This window comes from Carcharhinus amblyrhynchos, chromosome 20 (genome assembly GCF_965287045.1).
Source record: "Carcharhinus amblyrhynchos chromosome 20, sCarAmb.v2.hapA, whole genome shotgun sequence".
Taxonomy (NCBI): Eukaryota; Metazoa; Chordata; class Chondrichthyes; order Carcharhiniformes; family Carcharhinidae; genus Carcharhinus; species Carcharhinus amblyrhynchos.
The window spans coordinates 38381823-38400315 of record NC_137343.1 but is presented as its reverse complement, the minus strand read 5'-3'; the positions used below and the strand labels follow the sequence as shown (position 1 = coordinate 38400315).

The window sequence follows — 18493 nt, the reverse complement described above, 5'->3', positions numbered from 1 at the left end:
AGCAGAAACACTTGTTGCTCATTTGAACGAAGAAAATGTATTTGAAAAAGTACAATAATTCTAGAACATTCCCTTGTTCATGGCACAATGTGTTTCGAAGATGTGTTTTTCATGCTATGAAAACATCGCACCACAGGACAGCTTTTCAATTCCAAACTGGCTGTCACCTTTAAGTAGCCACAATTAGATTCTGTTGATGCCAGAACATTGGCTGCAGAAACTAAGAAATGGAAACCTATTTGCGATTGAGACACAATTTCACTTTCATTGTTACACAGCCATTATAGTAGATTGCTAATCTTTAATTATACGCCAGTCCCAACAATAACTGGTGTTCTAAAGTAACACTTCAGTGCTCACCCTTAACAATGAAAGACCTCAACAGGCTTACAGATCTGCTGAACTACATAACCCAGATTTCACAAACAACAATACATACAACACAATGCTATAATTCTGTCCACTAAATCACCAATTCTGAAGAGGAAATTGTATGCTTTCAATAAGAATATAATTTCAGTGTGGAAGTGGCATTTGATTGTCCTTCAGTAGAAATGGCCCATTTATTTTAATCTCCCGTGTCCTATGGCAGAATCAAATTTATAATAAAACTTGGTTGGTACTGATTCTCTGGTGAATGCTGTAAACTGAGCTTCCTCTCCACAAGGTTATGCATTTCTCTGACTTTGGCCAAGATGTCCGGCCTCCCCGCCATGTGTCTCCCGGTGTAGGGAGGTGGCATGGCGCATTGTTGCTGGGATTCTCTGATCCCGCCACTGTTGATGGGACTTCCCACTGACGACAGCCCACACTGGTGGGAAACCCTGTGGGTGGCACGGTAGCACAGTGGTGAGCACTGCTGCTTCACAGCGCCAGGGACCTTGGCTCGATTCCCGGCTTGGGTCATGTCGGTGCGGAGTCTGCATGTTGTCTGCGTGGATTTCCTCTGGGTTCTCTGGTTTCCTCCCACAGCCTGAAAGACATGCTGGTTAGGTGCATTGACCCGAACAGGTGGTGACTGGGGGTATTTCACAGTAAGTTCATTGCAGTGTTAATGTAAGCCTTACTTGTGACGAATAAATAAACTTTAAAAATAACCGCGGATGAGGGGGTGCTGCTGGTGGGGTCGGAGAATCCCGGCCATCATTTTTATGGCAGTGAAGAATTATTTTTCTTCTTGCCTGACACCCCTTCCTTCAGGTTTCTGGTGGAGCATTAGCTGAGGGTGCAGGGGAGAGAATTGAGCGAGAAGCCATAACCATTTCTCTTGGGCGATGTTGTTCTTCCATTCTGGGAGGCACTGACTCATGTCACAACGCGGAGCTGCCTGGTTGCCAATAGCAGCCACAGGTCACCTTTCTCCATGAACCAGTGACAATCAAAATTGACCATAGTGATCGTTACAGAAAGGACCAACACTGTCTTTACCCAGTATTCAGCATGGGTTATTGGATAGTGATGAAGAAACAAAGAAATGACTTGAATTTATATGGACCTTTCATGAACTCCGGAATATCCAAATCACTTCGTAACTTCAACTACTTTTAAAAAGTTCTTCTTGTTGAAACCACACTACCGTGATAATCAATTTGTATATAAACAAGACCCAAAAAGCAGCACTCTGATAAATGGTCATATTATTTGCTTTGTTAGTGACATTGGATCAGGAATAAATATTGACCAGGACACAGCAGGTAACCCTCCTATATTTCCTCAAATCTTTTATGTCCTTCTGTATGGTGGCACAGTTGTTAGCGCTGCTGCCTCACAGCACCAGGGTCCCGGGTTCAATTCCAGCCTTGGGTAACTGTTTGGAGTTTGCACGTTCTCCCCGTGCCTGCGTTCATTTTCCCTGGGTGCTACGGTTTCCTCTCACAGTCCAAAGATGTGCAAGTTAGGTTGACTGGCCATGGCTAAATTGTCCTTGGTGTCAGGAGGTTTAGCAGGGTAAATACGTGGGATTACAGGGATCGGGCCTGGGTGGTGTTGCTGTCGGTGCAGGCTCGATGGGTCGAATGGCACTGTAGGGACTCAATAATCTGAGATTATGACAATCAGTCTTTCACTTAGCGTGTCATACAAATCACAGTCATAGAATCCTCACAGTGCAGAAGGAAGCCATTTGGCTTGATGAATGGGATGGATAGGATAGAGGTGGAGAGACTCTTCCCGCTCAGAAAGGATAGTAGGACTAGGGGGCACAGCCTCAAGATAAAGGTGGGACGGTTTAGAACGGAGTTGAGGAGGAACTTCTTCACTCAAAGGGTGGTGAATCTCTGGAATTCTCTGCCCGTTGAAGTGGTGGAGGCTGCCTCGCTAAATATTTTTAAGAAGCGGGTTGATGGGTTCTTGATAAGAGAGGGGATTAAGGGTTATGGGGAGAGGGCGGGAAAGTGGAACTGAGCCACGACAGATCAGCCATGATCTTATTGAATGGCGGGGCAGGCTCGAAGGGCTAGATGGCCTACTCCTGCTCCTATTTCTTATGTTCTTATGCTCATCGAGCCTGCAATGAGAAAAAACCCACTCAGGCCCTAACCCTGTTACCCCACATATTTACCCTGCTGGTCCCCCTGACACTATCAGGAAATTTAACATAGCTAATAACCTAAACTAAACAAAAGTGATGATTACTTGAACGGAACAGTACTCCCTCAGCATTGCCCTAACTTTTGTGTTCAAATCTCGAAAGTGGAATTTGATACCACACGTTCTGATTTAGGTAAAAGGTGCTACAACTGAGCCAAGGCTGAGATTCCCTGTTGTCATCAACACTTTTCCCTGGCTGAGATTGGATAACTCAACACAGATAGCAGATTGAACTGTGTGGTTCCTGGATTCAGTGTGATACCAGTGGATCCACCAAGCATTCAACTCAGCACGGAGGTTAGTCTCTCTGTGTGCCATCACTATGTTCCCTGAGGTTGGTGGAAATAAATTTAAATAATCATGATTTTGAAAAATGTTTTGTAAAGTGGAATTCAAAACTACACAAACCACCACCAGTTGAAGGGGAAGACAGTCTTGTAGTGGTAATGACACTGGACTTGTAATCTAGAGGCCCAGGCTAATTATAAAATCCCTACAGTGCTGAAGACGACCATTTGGCCCATCAGATTTAATGGTCTCAATTGAATCAAACAATGACAGTAATGTTGTAAAAGAATAAAACCAAATGGACCATCAACATCGACCAAGGCACGGGAATAACAGTGACAACCCTGTAAAGTCCTCCTTACTTACATCCTTACTTACAAAATGGGGAGAGCTGTCTCACAGTCCGGTCAAACAGCAACCTGACATTATCATACATCAAGTTCTTAAGTGTCCAGATCACCAACAACCTGTCCTGATCTCTCCATGTGGATGCTATAGTTAAGAAATGATGTGGAGATGCCAGCGTTGGACTGGGGTAAGCACAGTAAGAGGTCTTGTAACACTAGGTTAAAGTCCAACAGGTTTATTTGGTAGCAAAAGCCACTAGCTTCTGGAGCGCTACCCCTTCATCAGGTGAGTGGGAGTTCTATTCACAAACAGGGCATATAAAGACACAAACTCAATTTACAAAATAATGATTGGAATGGGAGTCTTTACAGATAATCAAGTCTTAAAGGTACAGACAATATGAGTGGAGAGAGTGTTAAGCACAGGTTAAAGAGATGTATATTGTCTCCAGACAGGACAGTTGGTGAGGTTTTGAGCAGTAATGATGGCCAATGTGATTTATCAGTGCGTGCGCACATGTGCGTGTGCATGTGTGTGGGGAAAGAAAGCAGGTTTACCTGGTGGAGCAGCTGGAAGACCTGGAGGCTGAGCTCTGTGAATTAGAACGTCTGCATCTGTGGCCTTTGCGTGAAGGTGATGTGACACGAGACCTGAACAGGAAGACAAAAGAGAGATGATCAGTGCCCTGCCACTGGGGGAACAGGAATTAATTGTTCCCTCTCTCAGTGGGCTCTGGATAAAAGTCAAGAAATGCTGAAGTTTGGAAATTTTGTCTCAGCCCTTGAGTCTGAATCACTTCAGTTTGTGTTTTCCCTGTCCATTCCATGGCAACAATACGACACTTTGTACAAATTGCCATTCTTTGCGTTGAAGCCCTGCCAATCTTCTGCACTGACTATTTGAGCACAAGAAGCAGCAGAATTGATGCTAGTTCTGTTCTCACCCACCATCTGCAGCTGAACTTTCCAGCAGGAATTTAATCCTGACAAATGCGAGGTGATGCACTTTGGAAGGAATAATGTAGAGAGGAGTTATGTGATTAAAGGTAGACAAATTAGGAGTATAGAAACACAGAGGGACCTGGGAGTGCAGGTTCACAAATCCATGAAGGTTGCGACACAAGTGGAGAATGTTGTCAGGAAGGCTTATGGAATGCTAGCCTTTATAGGAAGGGGTATAGAGTTTAAAAGCTGCCGTCTAATGCTTCAGTTGTATAGAACGTTGGTTAGACCGCATTTGGAGTACTGCGTCCAGTTCTGGTCACCTTACTACCGGAAGGACATGGAGGCTCTGGGAAGGGTGCAGAGGAGGTTTACCAGGATGTTGCCTGGCATGGAGGGGCTGGGTTACGAGGAAAGGTTGGAGAAACTGGGACTGTTCTCCTTGGAAAGACGGAGATTGAGGGGGGACATGATAGAGGTATATAAGATACTGAAGGGAATAGACAGAGTCAATAGTGAGAGACTGCTCCCTAGATTGGTTACAAATACAAGAGGACATGATTTAAGGGTGAGGGGGGAGAGGTATAATTTGGATATGAGAGGAAGGTTCTTTACGCAGAGAGTTGTGGGGGTATGGAACGCGCTACCGAGTAGGGTGGTGGAGGCGGGAATGTTGGACTCGTTTAAGGTTCAGTTAGATAGGCACATGAGTGAAACGAGGATGGAGGGTTATGGTAGGGGTTATTAAATAAGGGTTAGAACCTCGGGAGACACCGGAAAGGCAGGCTTGTGATTAACGTTTTTGTCTTTTCACTCCGCAGGTGGAGGTCCACCTCGTTGTCAAACGAGGGGCATGCACACGGTGGGTCGTGCGTGGGCTACTCTTGGAGGTTCCAGGAGTGGCCTAGTACTTCGTGTCGGTGTGTGTGCTCGATCCTGGACCGGTAGACGGGCGCCGCAACAGCTCGGTGACTAGCACTGCTAGCTGTGCAGATACATGGATTTGGGCCTGTGTCTGTGGGAGTTTGTGCATTCTCCCTGTGGATGCGTGGGTTTCCTCCGGGCGCTCCGGTTTCCTCCCACACCCCAAAGATGTGCTCTTAGGCTGATTGGTTTTACCAAATTGACACTATTCTCCCCTGAATCTGGCTAAGTCAGGGGTTCTATTCGTAGACACGCAGGGTAGAATAGGTGTAGGGTGATGCGGCGGCGCGGGCTTGTTGGGCCGAAGGGCCTGTTTCCCGTGCTGGGTTGTTCTTTGTTCTTTGTTCAGTCAGAAACGGGAGTCCTCATCCATCTTCCCTCTGAAGCTTGCAATTACTGAGGCCAATTACTCCAGCTCTTACATTTCTATGGATATCTAGACAGAACAAGGGGTCAATACAGTGCAGAAGGAGGCCATTCGGCCCATTAAGTTTGCACCCACTCTCCAAAAGAGCATCTTACCCAAGCCCACACACCTCCCCACCCCACCCTATCCTCGTAACCCTATGCATTTACCATGGCTAATCCACCTAACCTACACATCTTCCGACAATCAGGGGCAATTCAGCATGGCCAATCCACTTAATCTGCACATCTTTGAACTCAATCATAGAATCCCTCCAGTGCAGAAGGAGGCCATTCGGCCCATTGAGTTCTATGGGAGGAAACCCACACAGGCATGGGGAGAAAGTGCAGACTTCACACAGTCTCCCAAAGTTGGAATTGAACCTGGATCCCTGGTGCTGTGAGGCAGCAATGTGCCACCATATCGCCCCACCATGTCACCTTGCCACCCTAGCATTCATAGATAGATTGTTGGATAATAACAAGATAACAAAGATCATGGGAATAGTGTGGGATGATGGCATTGAAGTGGAAGATCATCCAGGATCTAAATAACTGGAGGACCCAGCTCAAGGGGCTGAATGGCCTACTCTTGCAATCCTGTGATCCAATTACGGGACCCCATTGAGCTGATAGTGGCTAACTCAGCCCAGAACAGATATCATGCACAGCTCAAAACGCACCATTGGGGAGCCACCATGGCAAACCTTAAAAATAAATTTTAATTTATTTGATTGACTTATTTAATTGACTAGTTTGAACCCTCAGGATACCTGTTGTATTAAGCCATTAAGGGATAGCAGCATGACATCACTATAAGGGAAGTGTGTCCTGTGATCCAGCCCCAATTTGGCCTGTGAACAGAGTACAACACACACAGCCTTGTTGCTGTTGTCTTCCAGCTATCCATGTATGTGCCCGTGTAAATATCCACAATGTATTTACACAATCCCTTAATGATCTCTTTCCTTCATTAGAAAAACACAACATGGTGACCAGCAATGGCCAAACAACTAGACAGCAAGATGAAGAACAGATACAACATGGTGCCAAGCCTTAGATCGTACTACAAGGCAGGAGACAGTCCTTGATTTTTCTGGGTTTGCGGCATGGGAGAGTGTTGAAACCGCAGCGTGCCGACTGCACAAAAAAGGTTGGAAGACACAGTGCCAAGATAATGCTCAAGTAAAGAGCTGATGATCAGATGGACCCTGTGGCAAGATTGCTGAGCGTGCTCGGTCAGTGCCGTGAGTGGGACAGCACATCGTGTGGCCATCACCTGGCTGAGCTCAGTGGGGAAAGGTGAGTGACCAGGGAGTGGGCCAGACCAATAGCGAGTGAGGGAGAGTCAAACAAATCAAAAGGAACAAACCAAGCTCATCATGAAAGAATTGGGCCAGAGAAGGTTATGATTATGAAGGGTAGATTTGGGATTTGCTGAACAGTACTTAGAATAAAACAAGGAGCAAGATTCAAAGCACTATTGTCAAAATGATCACAAAGTTCCCCAACTTCATTTGGGATGCAGTTGACATGCTTTCTGAATTCAGAATGCTTAAAGAGCATACACAGCTATAGTTTCTTGTTTCAGATATGCCAGAACTAGACAAGCAAGTCATAAAAATGTATCTAGCAATTGGGAATGAAGGTCTACACAGGCAGAACATGTCAGGGCTAACAGCAGAAGAGCTAAATGATCCTGAAAATAATGACTGCATTGGAAGACTGGTTAAATCGCTACACTCGTTGACTAGAGTTTATGTCATTTCAACAGCAGTTGACAGAATTCACAATCCACTTCATCAGCGGATGCAGGGAAAAGTTACGCACTGTTATTTTTAAGAAGCAGAACTAGAAGATAGAATTTTTGAGTTGGTAATCGCATCAACTTCCATGGAAGCAGTCCAGTAAGAACAAGTCCAAAATATATAGCGTTGAAGAATTACTCAAGGATGGGCGTAAATAAGAAGTGATCTTCATAGTTTGATGAAGCTTACAAGTTCTTTGTACCACTCAGTTGAGTGGTACACCTAAAAAACACCTAAAACTACCAGGTATGCTGAAGGTGTGGCCTTCTGCATGTAGCAAGGAAATACAATTCTAAAGGCACGTGGCAAAAAGAGACATTGACAGTGGCAGGGCACTAGAGTAAAGGCTGATGCAGCCAAAAGGTTGTGCATTTATTCAAATGGACCACAGGCAACAGGCACCTTGTAGCAATCTGGCAACCGTCCAATTTCCCATTAGGAATGTGATTTGATTAATTATTGCCACATGTATTAGTATACAGTGAAAAGTATTGTTTCTTGCACACTATAGAGACAGAGTGTACCGTACATAGAGAAGGAAAGGAGAAAGTACAGAATGTCGTGTTATGGTCATAGCTATGGTGTAGAGAAAGATCAACTTAATGTGAGATAGTCTGGAGGCAGCAGGGAAGAAACTGTTATTGATTCAGTTAGTACATGACGTCAGACTTTTATCTCAGCAGTAGAAGGTGGAAGAGAGAATGCCCAGGGTATGTGGGGTCCTTGATTATGCTGGCTGCTTTTCCAAGGCAGCGGGAAGCGTAGACAGAGTCAATGGATGAGAGGCTGGTTTGAATAATGGACTGGGCTTCATTCACAAACCTTTGAAGTTTATCCCGATCAAACGTGGTTGACAAATTAGAAAATGATGAGGTGAAGAGTAGTGAAAGCAGGTTTCACGCCATAGAAAAGATAGGCACCATCACATCATCCAAAGTGTTTGCCAAGGTTCAAATTATCTGTCCTCAGAAAGTTGATAATGACTGAGATTGACACAGGGGCAAGTATCAACATCTCACCTCTAAGTATCAAAATCTCACCTCTAAAGTTTCTAAAAGACCTGCACACAAGGAAGGTCATGACGAAACCTGCCACTGTGTAACATTTAGCACAATGGTTCATTTATTCCACGCTCAGGATCCATAGTCTTGGAGTGCAAGTAGAATCAATTCTCTTGGGAGACTCAGAGTTTTCTACATGGTGGAAACTGAAGGCCCAACAATTACAGGTCTACTGGCATGTGGTGACCTCACACAAGTGATGATTTAAACAACCAGTTAGACTTCACCCCGAGAATCTACTCTATTGCCTCAGTTCACATTGAAACATTGGAATGTTTTGACAAAGTTGGCAGGTTTGAGGCAGCGGCAAAATTACATGTGCATGAGAATGCAAGTCTGCCAACTGATTTGGTATGTTTTGCACGATAAAAAGTGCCAGCAGCTACCAGGAAAAACTTTGAAAGTCTCCACATTACAGAAAACGTCACTGATTAAATTCAGCATCTCCATGAACACACAAGAACATTTTGGCCTTACTGGGATGAGCTAGGCATTGCCAGGGAGTCATTTCTAAAGGTAGACAGGTCATCAAACCATTATCTTTGTGACTTGAAGTTTTTCAACAGCTTCAACGTTCATTCACACAAGGGAATAGATCACATGAGAAGACTTGGAAAAGAGACAGTCTGTTGCCTGGGAATGAACAATTGCATTGAAGTAACAAAGAGCCATTTATATCACATGAAGTTCCGTCCCATCTTTGGTCCAAAATTGCCTCTGATCTCATTCATTGACTTCAGTATTATCGTTGACTACTTTACTGCGTACCCCATTATTCAACAATTGCAGAATATGCCAAACATAATTGTCATGCATACTCTAAGTGCTATTTGCTGTTTATTTGGTGCACCTAGGGAGATCATTACAGATAATGATCTGCAATTAGTTGGCAGGCAATTTCAGAATACGTATGAGAAATAGAATATCCATTTTGAGTGCTTGGTCTGTGTGTCTGCATTTGTAGCCGCAGCGCAGCGGGGAATTGGCTCTTCTTCCCTTTACATGGTTCTTATTGAGTTCTGCTGCTGTTTGAGTTGATTTTGCCTGATACGCTCTGAGGCTGAGGATCCTCATCAAAGCAGAAAATCCCACCCACTTCACGTAGATGGATGAATCACCACACATAAATAACTGTAGCAGCAATTTTGAGAAAGGGCAGAAGAGAAGAGGATTTCATTCAAGTCCATGGCTTGGACTTCACCATTACTGTTGACTGTTTTACCATTTACCCCATACAACTGAAAGATAGTGACCTGGGAGGAGCAGAATCTCCAACATCGTGTAGAGCTCCCAATGTGTACAGAGTAGCTATAAATAAAGAATATTGGTTTTGAGAAACTATTGTCTTGAGCAGCTTACTTTGGGAGAATGGACAAGTCTCAAGCACTCTGTCTAGTCCCCTGCAACACGATGGATCATAGTGGCAGCAAACAGAGAGTAAAAGACCCACAGAACTTTAAGAAGCTACAGCTATGTCAAGTCCTGAGATTCTTGAAAGAAATCACAAAGGAACAAACTCAAGAGTCACCGTGAGGTTAGAATCTGGCAAGCACGGCAGATGTAAGCTGAAACACAGTGAGCTCAGACCCAAAGCAACAAGTAACACCAATGAAACAGCACTAATTCCAGCGCTCAGTGGAAGCATGGAATCCAATTGCCATTCCCAGAACTATTTCAGAGCACTGAAGACCTACAATGGGCCCAAAACTGGGAAACTGGAGAAAGAGTTCACAAGGTGCAAAACTGCTTCTGGTTTATAGAAAAAGTTAGCACTGCTGCCATATAGCACCAGGGACCTGGGTTCAATTCTTCGGGTGATTGTGTGGAGTTTGTATGTTCTCCCCATGTCTGCATGGGTTTCACCTGGGCGCTCCATTTTCCCCACACAGTCCAAAGATGTGCAGGTTAGGTGGATTGATCATGCTAATATTGCCCCTTAGAATCTCAAGATGTGTAGGGGATTATTGGGGTAAATGCATGGGGTTACAGAGGTAGGGCCTGGGTAAGATGCTCTTTTGGAGAATCAGTGCAGACTCGATAAGCCAAATGACCTCTTCTGCACAGTAGGGATTCTATGAAAAAAATCAAGAAGTCCTTGTCAGCATTCTACATTATGCAGTTCGATCTATTGTTGATGGTGTAACAGCAAGACAGCAAATGATGAGACTTCAACTTCTTACAAAGAAGTCCTGCAAGTTTATGATTCACATTTCAGTGTCCACCGGAACTTAAATCTGAAAGGGCAAAATTTAACAAGAGAAAGCAAAGACCAGGTGAAAGTTTGGATTAATTCACTGATGTTCCGTACAAGCTGGCAGGGAATTGTGATTACGGAATCTAAAAGGAAGGGTTCATTCATGACAGAATTGCTGAATGGTCCCCAGATGAAGCATGAATATTTCTCTTGCAGACAAGAGAGGATTTAACATTAGTGAAAACAGTACAAACCGTGAGGCAAACTGAATAGGGCATTTGTTCATAGAGAGATGTTCCCGTGTAGAAGCTCAAGTGAGATATTCAATGTAGACCTCCTTCTGCACCGTAGGGATTCTATCTGCGTGGATTTAACTCAACTAAACAAATTAGTGGAAAGTGAAACAAATTAGTCAATGGCCTCAGTGGATTTATTTACCAAACATAATGCAAACTGTGGATTTTGGCATTTGATTTGGACAATGAATTCAGATTGCTGATCACATTTATAATGTTGTTATTTTTTTCAACAGATTACCCTTTGGAACAGTGACCGCTCCAGCTTTTAGGCAGGGAGAAATGTTAGAAGGCATGGAAGGACTAATATACTGAATGGACAATATAGTTAAACAAGGCTCCATGAGAGAAGAACCTGATCACAGAGCCAGAGCAGCTCTAAGAGTCTCAAAGGATGCTGGCCTAACATTGAATGAAAAATGTGAGTTTGCCAAACCAATGATCAAGTTTCCAGGTCACATGGTACAAGCCACAGGAATCACAGTTGATTCACAAAAAAAAAATTAAAATTGTAAGAGATTTTCTGAAAGCCAGGAACAAAACCAAACTTCAAAGGTTCCTTGGAATACTCAACCAATTGTGCAAGTCAATGAGCCCTTGAGACAGGATTAACAGTGCTGCTGGAATGTGGGCCAACATACTGCTTTCAAAAGGTTTAAGTATCTTTTAACTGTCTCTAAAATGTCAGCACATTTCAATTCAGCACTACCGAACATAGCAGCAGATGCATCATCTACAGGTCTTAGGCAGACTTATTTCAAGTGAAAAGAGAAATGACAAACATAGACCAGTCTGCTGTACCTCTGGTTCACTAACAGAAACAAAATAATGATATGCCACCATAGTAAAATAAGTAATGTGAGCAGTGAAACAGTTTCAGACAATGATATGGGATTACTTTTCAAAATTGAAACAGACCATAAGACAGTATTCATTTTGCTGAACATAAAATGGATTGCGAAGATGCCACCCAGAATCTGGAGGTTCAGATTAAGATTAATGGGATATGACTCCATCACAGAGTATGAATGAAAAATGTGAGTTTACCAAACCAATGATCAAGTTTTCAAGTCATATGATACAAGCCACAGGAATCACAGTTGATTCACAAAAAAAAATTAAAGTTGTAAGGGAAGTATCAAATGACAGCAAACACAGTGTTGTGAACACTATCAGATAGAACCAAACAAGAGGATCAAACCTTAATACAGCAAGTTGAAGCATATACATCATCAATTGCTCAGTACTTAACAATTGTTGAAAAAAAGTTGTAGAAAATAAAACAGCAAATAAATGAAGTGGAGGATATTTCCAAGTCTGAGAGTAATGTCTGAAAGGATGACTGGACTATTTGCACACTAATCAGATACTAAAGCAGCACTTTGAACAGCCTAAGCACCACGCTCTCACTGACAACTTGATAGTCTTCAACAAAGGAATAGTCATACTGAGAGCACTTGGGATTGATATTCTTCAAAGACTTCACCAAGATCATTTAAAAAAAACAAAATGTTTTGCATGAGCAGCACAATTATTCTGGTGGCCAGGCATTACTTGTTCTATAGAAGAAATAATTTCTAACTATTTTACATGCTCTGTAAACAGACAAGAACAAAAAGCTATATTGGGGAGATGCTGGCATTGGACTAGGGCAGGCGCAGTAAAAAATCTCACAACACCAGGATAAAGTCCAACAGGTTTATTTGAAATCACGAGCTTTCAGAGTGCTGCTCCTTCATCACTCACCTGATGAAGGAGCAGCACTCCAAAAGCTTGTGATTCCAAATAAACTTGTTGGACTTTAACCCAATGTTGTGAGTCTTTTTACCAAGAACAAGAAGAAGCACTATTACCTGTCACTTTTCCATCAAGTCTGTGGGACTTTGTTGAATTTAAGGGGAAAACCTTCTTTACTCCTTGAATCCCTTGATTGGAGTAAACAGATGACACAGTATTATGCCAGAAACTATCATTCAGTCCCTCAAGTGAATGAGGGGCTGGAATTTTAGCGCCCTGTCCATATGGGGATCGGAGTGGGCGAGGGGTGGAAAATGGGAAGATCTGCTGGCGGGATTTTATGGTTTTGGAACAAGCGAAGGTATGTCAGACATTGTACTGTCCAAAAATAATTTGCCACTAACTATTCCACAATTGTGTGACTGAATATGGCTTTGTTTGTGTATGCATTTCACCTCATTACTCTCAAACGAATAGTGAAGCTGAGAGAAGGGTATATGAACCATTGAAGATTTGCTGAAGATAAACAAAGACCTGAATCTAGCTGTTCTGAGTTATCAAACCTCACCACTACAAAATGACTTTTCACTGTTAGATATATGAATGAGTAGAAGGTTGAAAATGCAGCTTCTATCTCTAGGACAAAAACTCAAACCCATCAGCACCATGAATGATCATGAGAGGGTAAAAAATGGTGAGGAAAAACAGAGAAGCATACAAGCTCAGAACTTTAGTCACTGGCATGGACCACAAGAGTTACCAGTGCTGAATCCTGCAGGGAGAGTATGTTTCAGAGATCAACAAGAGGAAGGGCAATCAATGAAAGATCTCCACAAATGACATTTTACAGAGTTGAGACAGACCAGTGTATTGTAGGGAGGAAACCACCTTGCCTTAACATCCTTGAACAGAAAGCTAGTGGAAACTTGGGCTTATTATTCATATCCTGAAGATAAAGAAGAAGAAGTCTACAGCCACCCGGGAGAAGAACGTTCCCACTAACAGAAGGGAGAGTATGGACTATCCTCAACCTCAAAATAAGACCAGAGAAATTGTTCAAGGCACTTCAGGGACTAACCTAGTGAGGCCTGAGACTTTGGAGGGCCGAGAAGTGGGAGGATGTAAATATGACTGGGATAAAGGATTGATGGGGAGATGTAAATTAAAGGGTCAACATCAGAAGAATAAGTGATGTTGAGTAATAATTATGTCACAATATTTGACTGAAAGAGAGCGATCTGGAAGGAGCATCTATTCCAACCTCATGCTGAGCTCCCAATATCTACATATTAACTGTAAATAAAGAGTAATGATTTTTAGGAAAATATAGTTTCAAGCAGCCTCAAATGACTCCATCCAGGCCCCTACCACAAAGTGAAACAAAAAGCATCAAGAGTTCATAGGGGGTGGGGAATAATATATCAGTATGGTTAGGGATCTGGATAGCTAATAGGAAACATAGAGGAGACATAATCGAGTCGTCTTCCAGTTGGCAAGATGTGATGAGTGAAGTGCCATGGGAATCAGTGTTGGGACCTCAGCTATTTACAATTTATATCAATGACTTGATTAAAGGGACCAAATCCTAAATTTTCTGATGACACAAAGAAAGATGGGAAAATAAGTTGTGAAAAGGATGTAAGAAATCTGCAAAGGACATGGATAGGTTGAGTGAGTGGGCAAAACTTCAACAAACGGAGCATAATGTGGGAAAGTGAGCTTGATCACTTTGATTGGAAGAATAAAAAGCAGCATTTAAATAGAGAGAGAGTACAGAATTCTTGACATACAGAGGGATCTGGCTGTCCTCATGCATTAATCACAAAGGGTGGGATTTTCCAGCTGCACTTGCCCCCAAGACTGGAAAATCATGCCCAAGGTCAATGGACTTTTGATTGGTCCACCCCTGCACCCTCCGCTGGCTACAATTCCCGTTGCGGGTGGGACAGGAAAATTCCACCCAAAGAGTTAGTATGCAAGTTCAGCAAGTGGTTAAGGAATGCTGTCACTTACTGTAAGAGGAATAGAATATAGAAGTAGGGAAGTTTTGCCAAAGCTCTACAGGGCATTTGTGAGACCACATCTGGAGTACTGTGTATTATTTTGGTCTCTTTATTTAAGAAAGGATAAATTCATTAGAAGAACTTCAGAGAACTTCACTCCATTGGCATGATAGGGGGAGGGAGTAAGTGGTTATCTTATGAGGAAAGGTTGAACAAGGTTGTATTCATTGGAGTTTAGAAAAATGAGGAGTGATATTATTCAAACATACAGGCTGGAATTTTCACATTCTGCCCGCCACTGGAATTTTAGCAGGCGGGTTGCAGACAGTGTAAAACCCATTGACAGTCAACAAAGAACAAAGAAAATTACAGCACAGGAGCAACCCCTTCAGCCCTCCAAGGCTGCACCGACCATGCTGCCCGACTTAACTAAAACCCCCTACCCTTCCAGAGAATATATCCCTCTATTCCTATCCTATTCATGTATTTGTCAAGACGCTCCTTAAAAGTCACTACCTTATCCACTTCCACTACCTCCCCCAGCAACAAGTTCCAGGCACCTACTACTGTCTGTGTGTAAAAAATCTGCTTCATACATCTCCAATAAACCTTGCCCCTCACACCTTAAATCTGTGCCCCCTAATAATTCACTCTTCCATCCTGAGAAAAAGCTTCTGACTATCCACTCTGTCCATGCTTCTCATAATCTTGTAGACTTCTATCAGGTCACCCCTTTACCTATGTTGTTCCAGTGAGAAAAAGCCAAGTGTCTCCAACCTCTTCTCATATTAATAATGCCCTCCATGCCATGCAACACCCTGGTAAATCTTTTGTGTACCCTCTCCAAAGCCTCCACATCCTTGTGTGGCAACCAGAATTGAACACTATATTCCAAGTGTGGCCTAACTAAGGTTCTATATAAAGCTGCAACACGACTTACCAATTTTTAAACTCAATACCCCGGCCGATGAAGGCAAGCATGTCATATGTCTTCTTGACTACCTTCTCCACCTGCATTGTCACTTTCAGTGACCTGTGTACCTGTACACCCAGATCCCTTTGCCTATCAATACTCCTAAGGGTTCTGCCGTTTACTGCACATTTCCTATCTTCCTCATTACCTCACATTTGTCCGGATTAAACTCCATCTGCCATCTCTCCACCCAAGTCTCCGACAGATCTATATCCTGCTGTCAGATGGGAATTTCCGGCTTTTAGACCAGCGTGGCCGAAGAATTCCACCCATAAGATCCTGAAGGAACTTGACAGGATGGATGCTGAAATGATGTCTCCCTATGTGGGAGAAAACAGAACCTGTGGACACAATTTTAAAACAAGGGGCCTCCCATTTAAGACAGAGATGGGGAGAATTTTCTTCTCTCAGAGTGCATGGGTTTTCTGGAATTCCCTTCCCCAGAGGATGGCCATTGAATATTTTTAAGGCAGAGATGGATAGATTCTTGACTAACGGGAGTTGGGGGGGGTGGTGGGAATGGTGAAATGTTGTCGGGAGTAAGATGGGAATGTGGGGCTGAAGCCACAATCAGGTTAGCCGTGGTCTTATTGAGTTGCAGGGCAGTTTTGACAGATGAGTTGGCATCTTCTAATTAGCACATATGTATGAGAGTGGGAAGCTTCGAAGGAATAAAATTTGTCGTAAGATTTCTTTTAAAAAAGGATGCTACTTTAAAAATTAATATCTGCTGCTACTGAAAGATAAACAAAAGTAATTCATTCCAAATAATTTATTTTCATATGGAAAAAGTGCAATGCTTTTATTCCTTGTAGATTCCAAAATACTGCAAAGTGCATGCATCAAACATTAAATTTTCTAGGAGCATGCTCCAGGATGAAAAATCTTCACCTTCAACATTCATCACTCCTTTCAACTATTCCTGCATTAATGTCATTTTCTCCAAAATATAGAGGGAGGATGGCAGTGCATTTCTGCACCTTAACTCAGTAATAACTAATTTTTACAATCCCAGGCTGTTCTTAAGTTGATAAGTTATGGTGATAGAAAACCAATGTTTGGATATTGACAAATTCTCACATCCTTCCACCATCTTCGTGCATGCCTGTTTCTGCGGCAGGACACATAGGAACAGGAGTAGGCCATTCAATAAGATCGTGGCTGATCTATGGCCTAACTCCATGTATCCTCCCGAGACCTTGGTAGTAAAATTGTCTATCTCAAACTTAAACCTAACAATTGAACTAGCATCCACCTCCATTTGAGGACGAGAGTTCTAAACCTTGACTATGCTCTGCATATAGAATAGTTTCCAACATCTCTCCTGAATGGCTAATTTTTAGGCTATGGCTTCTGGTTCCAGAGCCTTCAACCAGTGGAAACAAATTATCCTTATCCATCCTATCCTTCCCCGTAAATATTTTGAAGACCTCTCTCACAGCACCCCTCAACCTTCTGAATGTGAGCAAATAAAGGTATAATTTAACAGAGAAATAAAGAAACAAAGAAATAATGAAGATAGGAGCAGGAGGAGGCCATTTGGCCCTTCGAGCCTGCTCTACTATTCGTCATGATCATAACTGATCATCCAACTGAATAGCCTAATCCTGCTTTCTCCCCAGAACCTTTGATCCCATTTGCCCCAAGTGCTATATCCAGCCACCTCCTGAATACATTCAAAGCTTTGGCATCAACTACTTTCTGTGGTAATGAATTTCACAGGTTCTTTGGGTGAAGAAATGTCTCCTCGTCTCTGCCCTAAATGGCCTACCCCGAATCCCCTGAATCTGTTTACTCTCGCTTCATAACTTAACCCCTGAAGTCCAGGTACCATTCTTGTAAACCTGCATTGAACTTTCTCCAGGGCCAAAACATCCTTCCTAAGATGTGATGTCCGTATCTGTTCACTGTCCTCTGAGTTGGGTCCAACTAGGGTTTTGTACAAGGGGTGGTTGTTCTGCCTTCAACTCTGCCTGGCCCCACAATCAGAAGTCTCACAACACCAGGTTAAAGTTCAACAGGTTTATTTGGTAGCAAAACCCACTAGCTTTCGGAGCGCTATTCCTTCATCAGGGGAGTCATAATATCAGAAAACCTATCTTCTTGAAGGTAGGTTAGAGCTCAGCTGTTCAGGGAAACACTTACTCAAAGAAAGATTGGTGGAAACCCAGAGCTCTCTCCCTGGAAAATAGATTGTTGAATCTCACTTAATGGAAATTCTAAAACTGAGACTGATTTTCGATGGGCAAGAGTGTGACGGTGGGGTAGAAAGGCGAGCAGATGGATTTGATGGATTGAGTTGAATGGCAGAATAGATTTGAGGAGGCTAAACGACCAAGCCCTGTTTAAACGTTCCAATAGAAAGTGATCCCTTTATAATAACATTGGTTTATAGATGGAATATTCCTGTTTGTGTAGAAAGCACTGAGAGACAGGACAGAGTTAATACTTGTAGGAAATTACAAACAATGTTGAGGTTTAGATAATCTGTACAAATTGCTCAAACTTCAATCTAATGAGTTGCTGCATAATTTGAGTCCCTTGTTTATGTTAATGTCCTGTAGCTATTCAACCTATCCATTATTCTGTCGCTCCCTGATATTGTTACAGTTTGTTTCTGCATGCCATGTGTGGTATGAACCAATTGATATGTTGCTGAACTGACACAATAATTTGTCACAATTGGGTTGGTTGATAACTGTAGAAATATTCTCTGCAGCTTAGAAATGGTTGCATATGGATATCAGTGTAACAAATGCCTTCCAGTAACGTTGCTTTGCTCACTATTGTGCTATTGTGCCATAAACAGAAGAACACGGTTATGTGAGGAATACGTATTAACCACTCGCATGCTAATATTGCTTGATTTCGATGCTATATTCTTTCAGTTGCTGTATAGAAACATAGAATCTCTACAATGCAGAAG

General features: G+C 42.8%; 1 protein-coding gene across 3 annotated transcripts in view; it reads right to left on the bottom strand.

The window, feature by feature from the left end:
* The window catches only part of srrm4 (serine/arginine repetitive matrix 4), a 350732-nt gene that overhangs the window by 36150 nt on the left and 296089 nt on the right, over positions 1–18493 (bottom strand). For all 3 annotated transcript variants that reach the window (XM_080208425.1, XM_080208427.1, XM_080208426.1), the window contains exon 7: positions 3783–3875. In XM_080208425.1, the coding sequence (XP_080064551.1) occupies positions 3783–3875 (93 nt within the window). The remainder of the gene's footprint in view (positions 1–3782; positions 3876–18493) is intronic.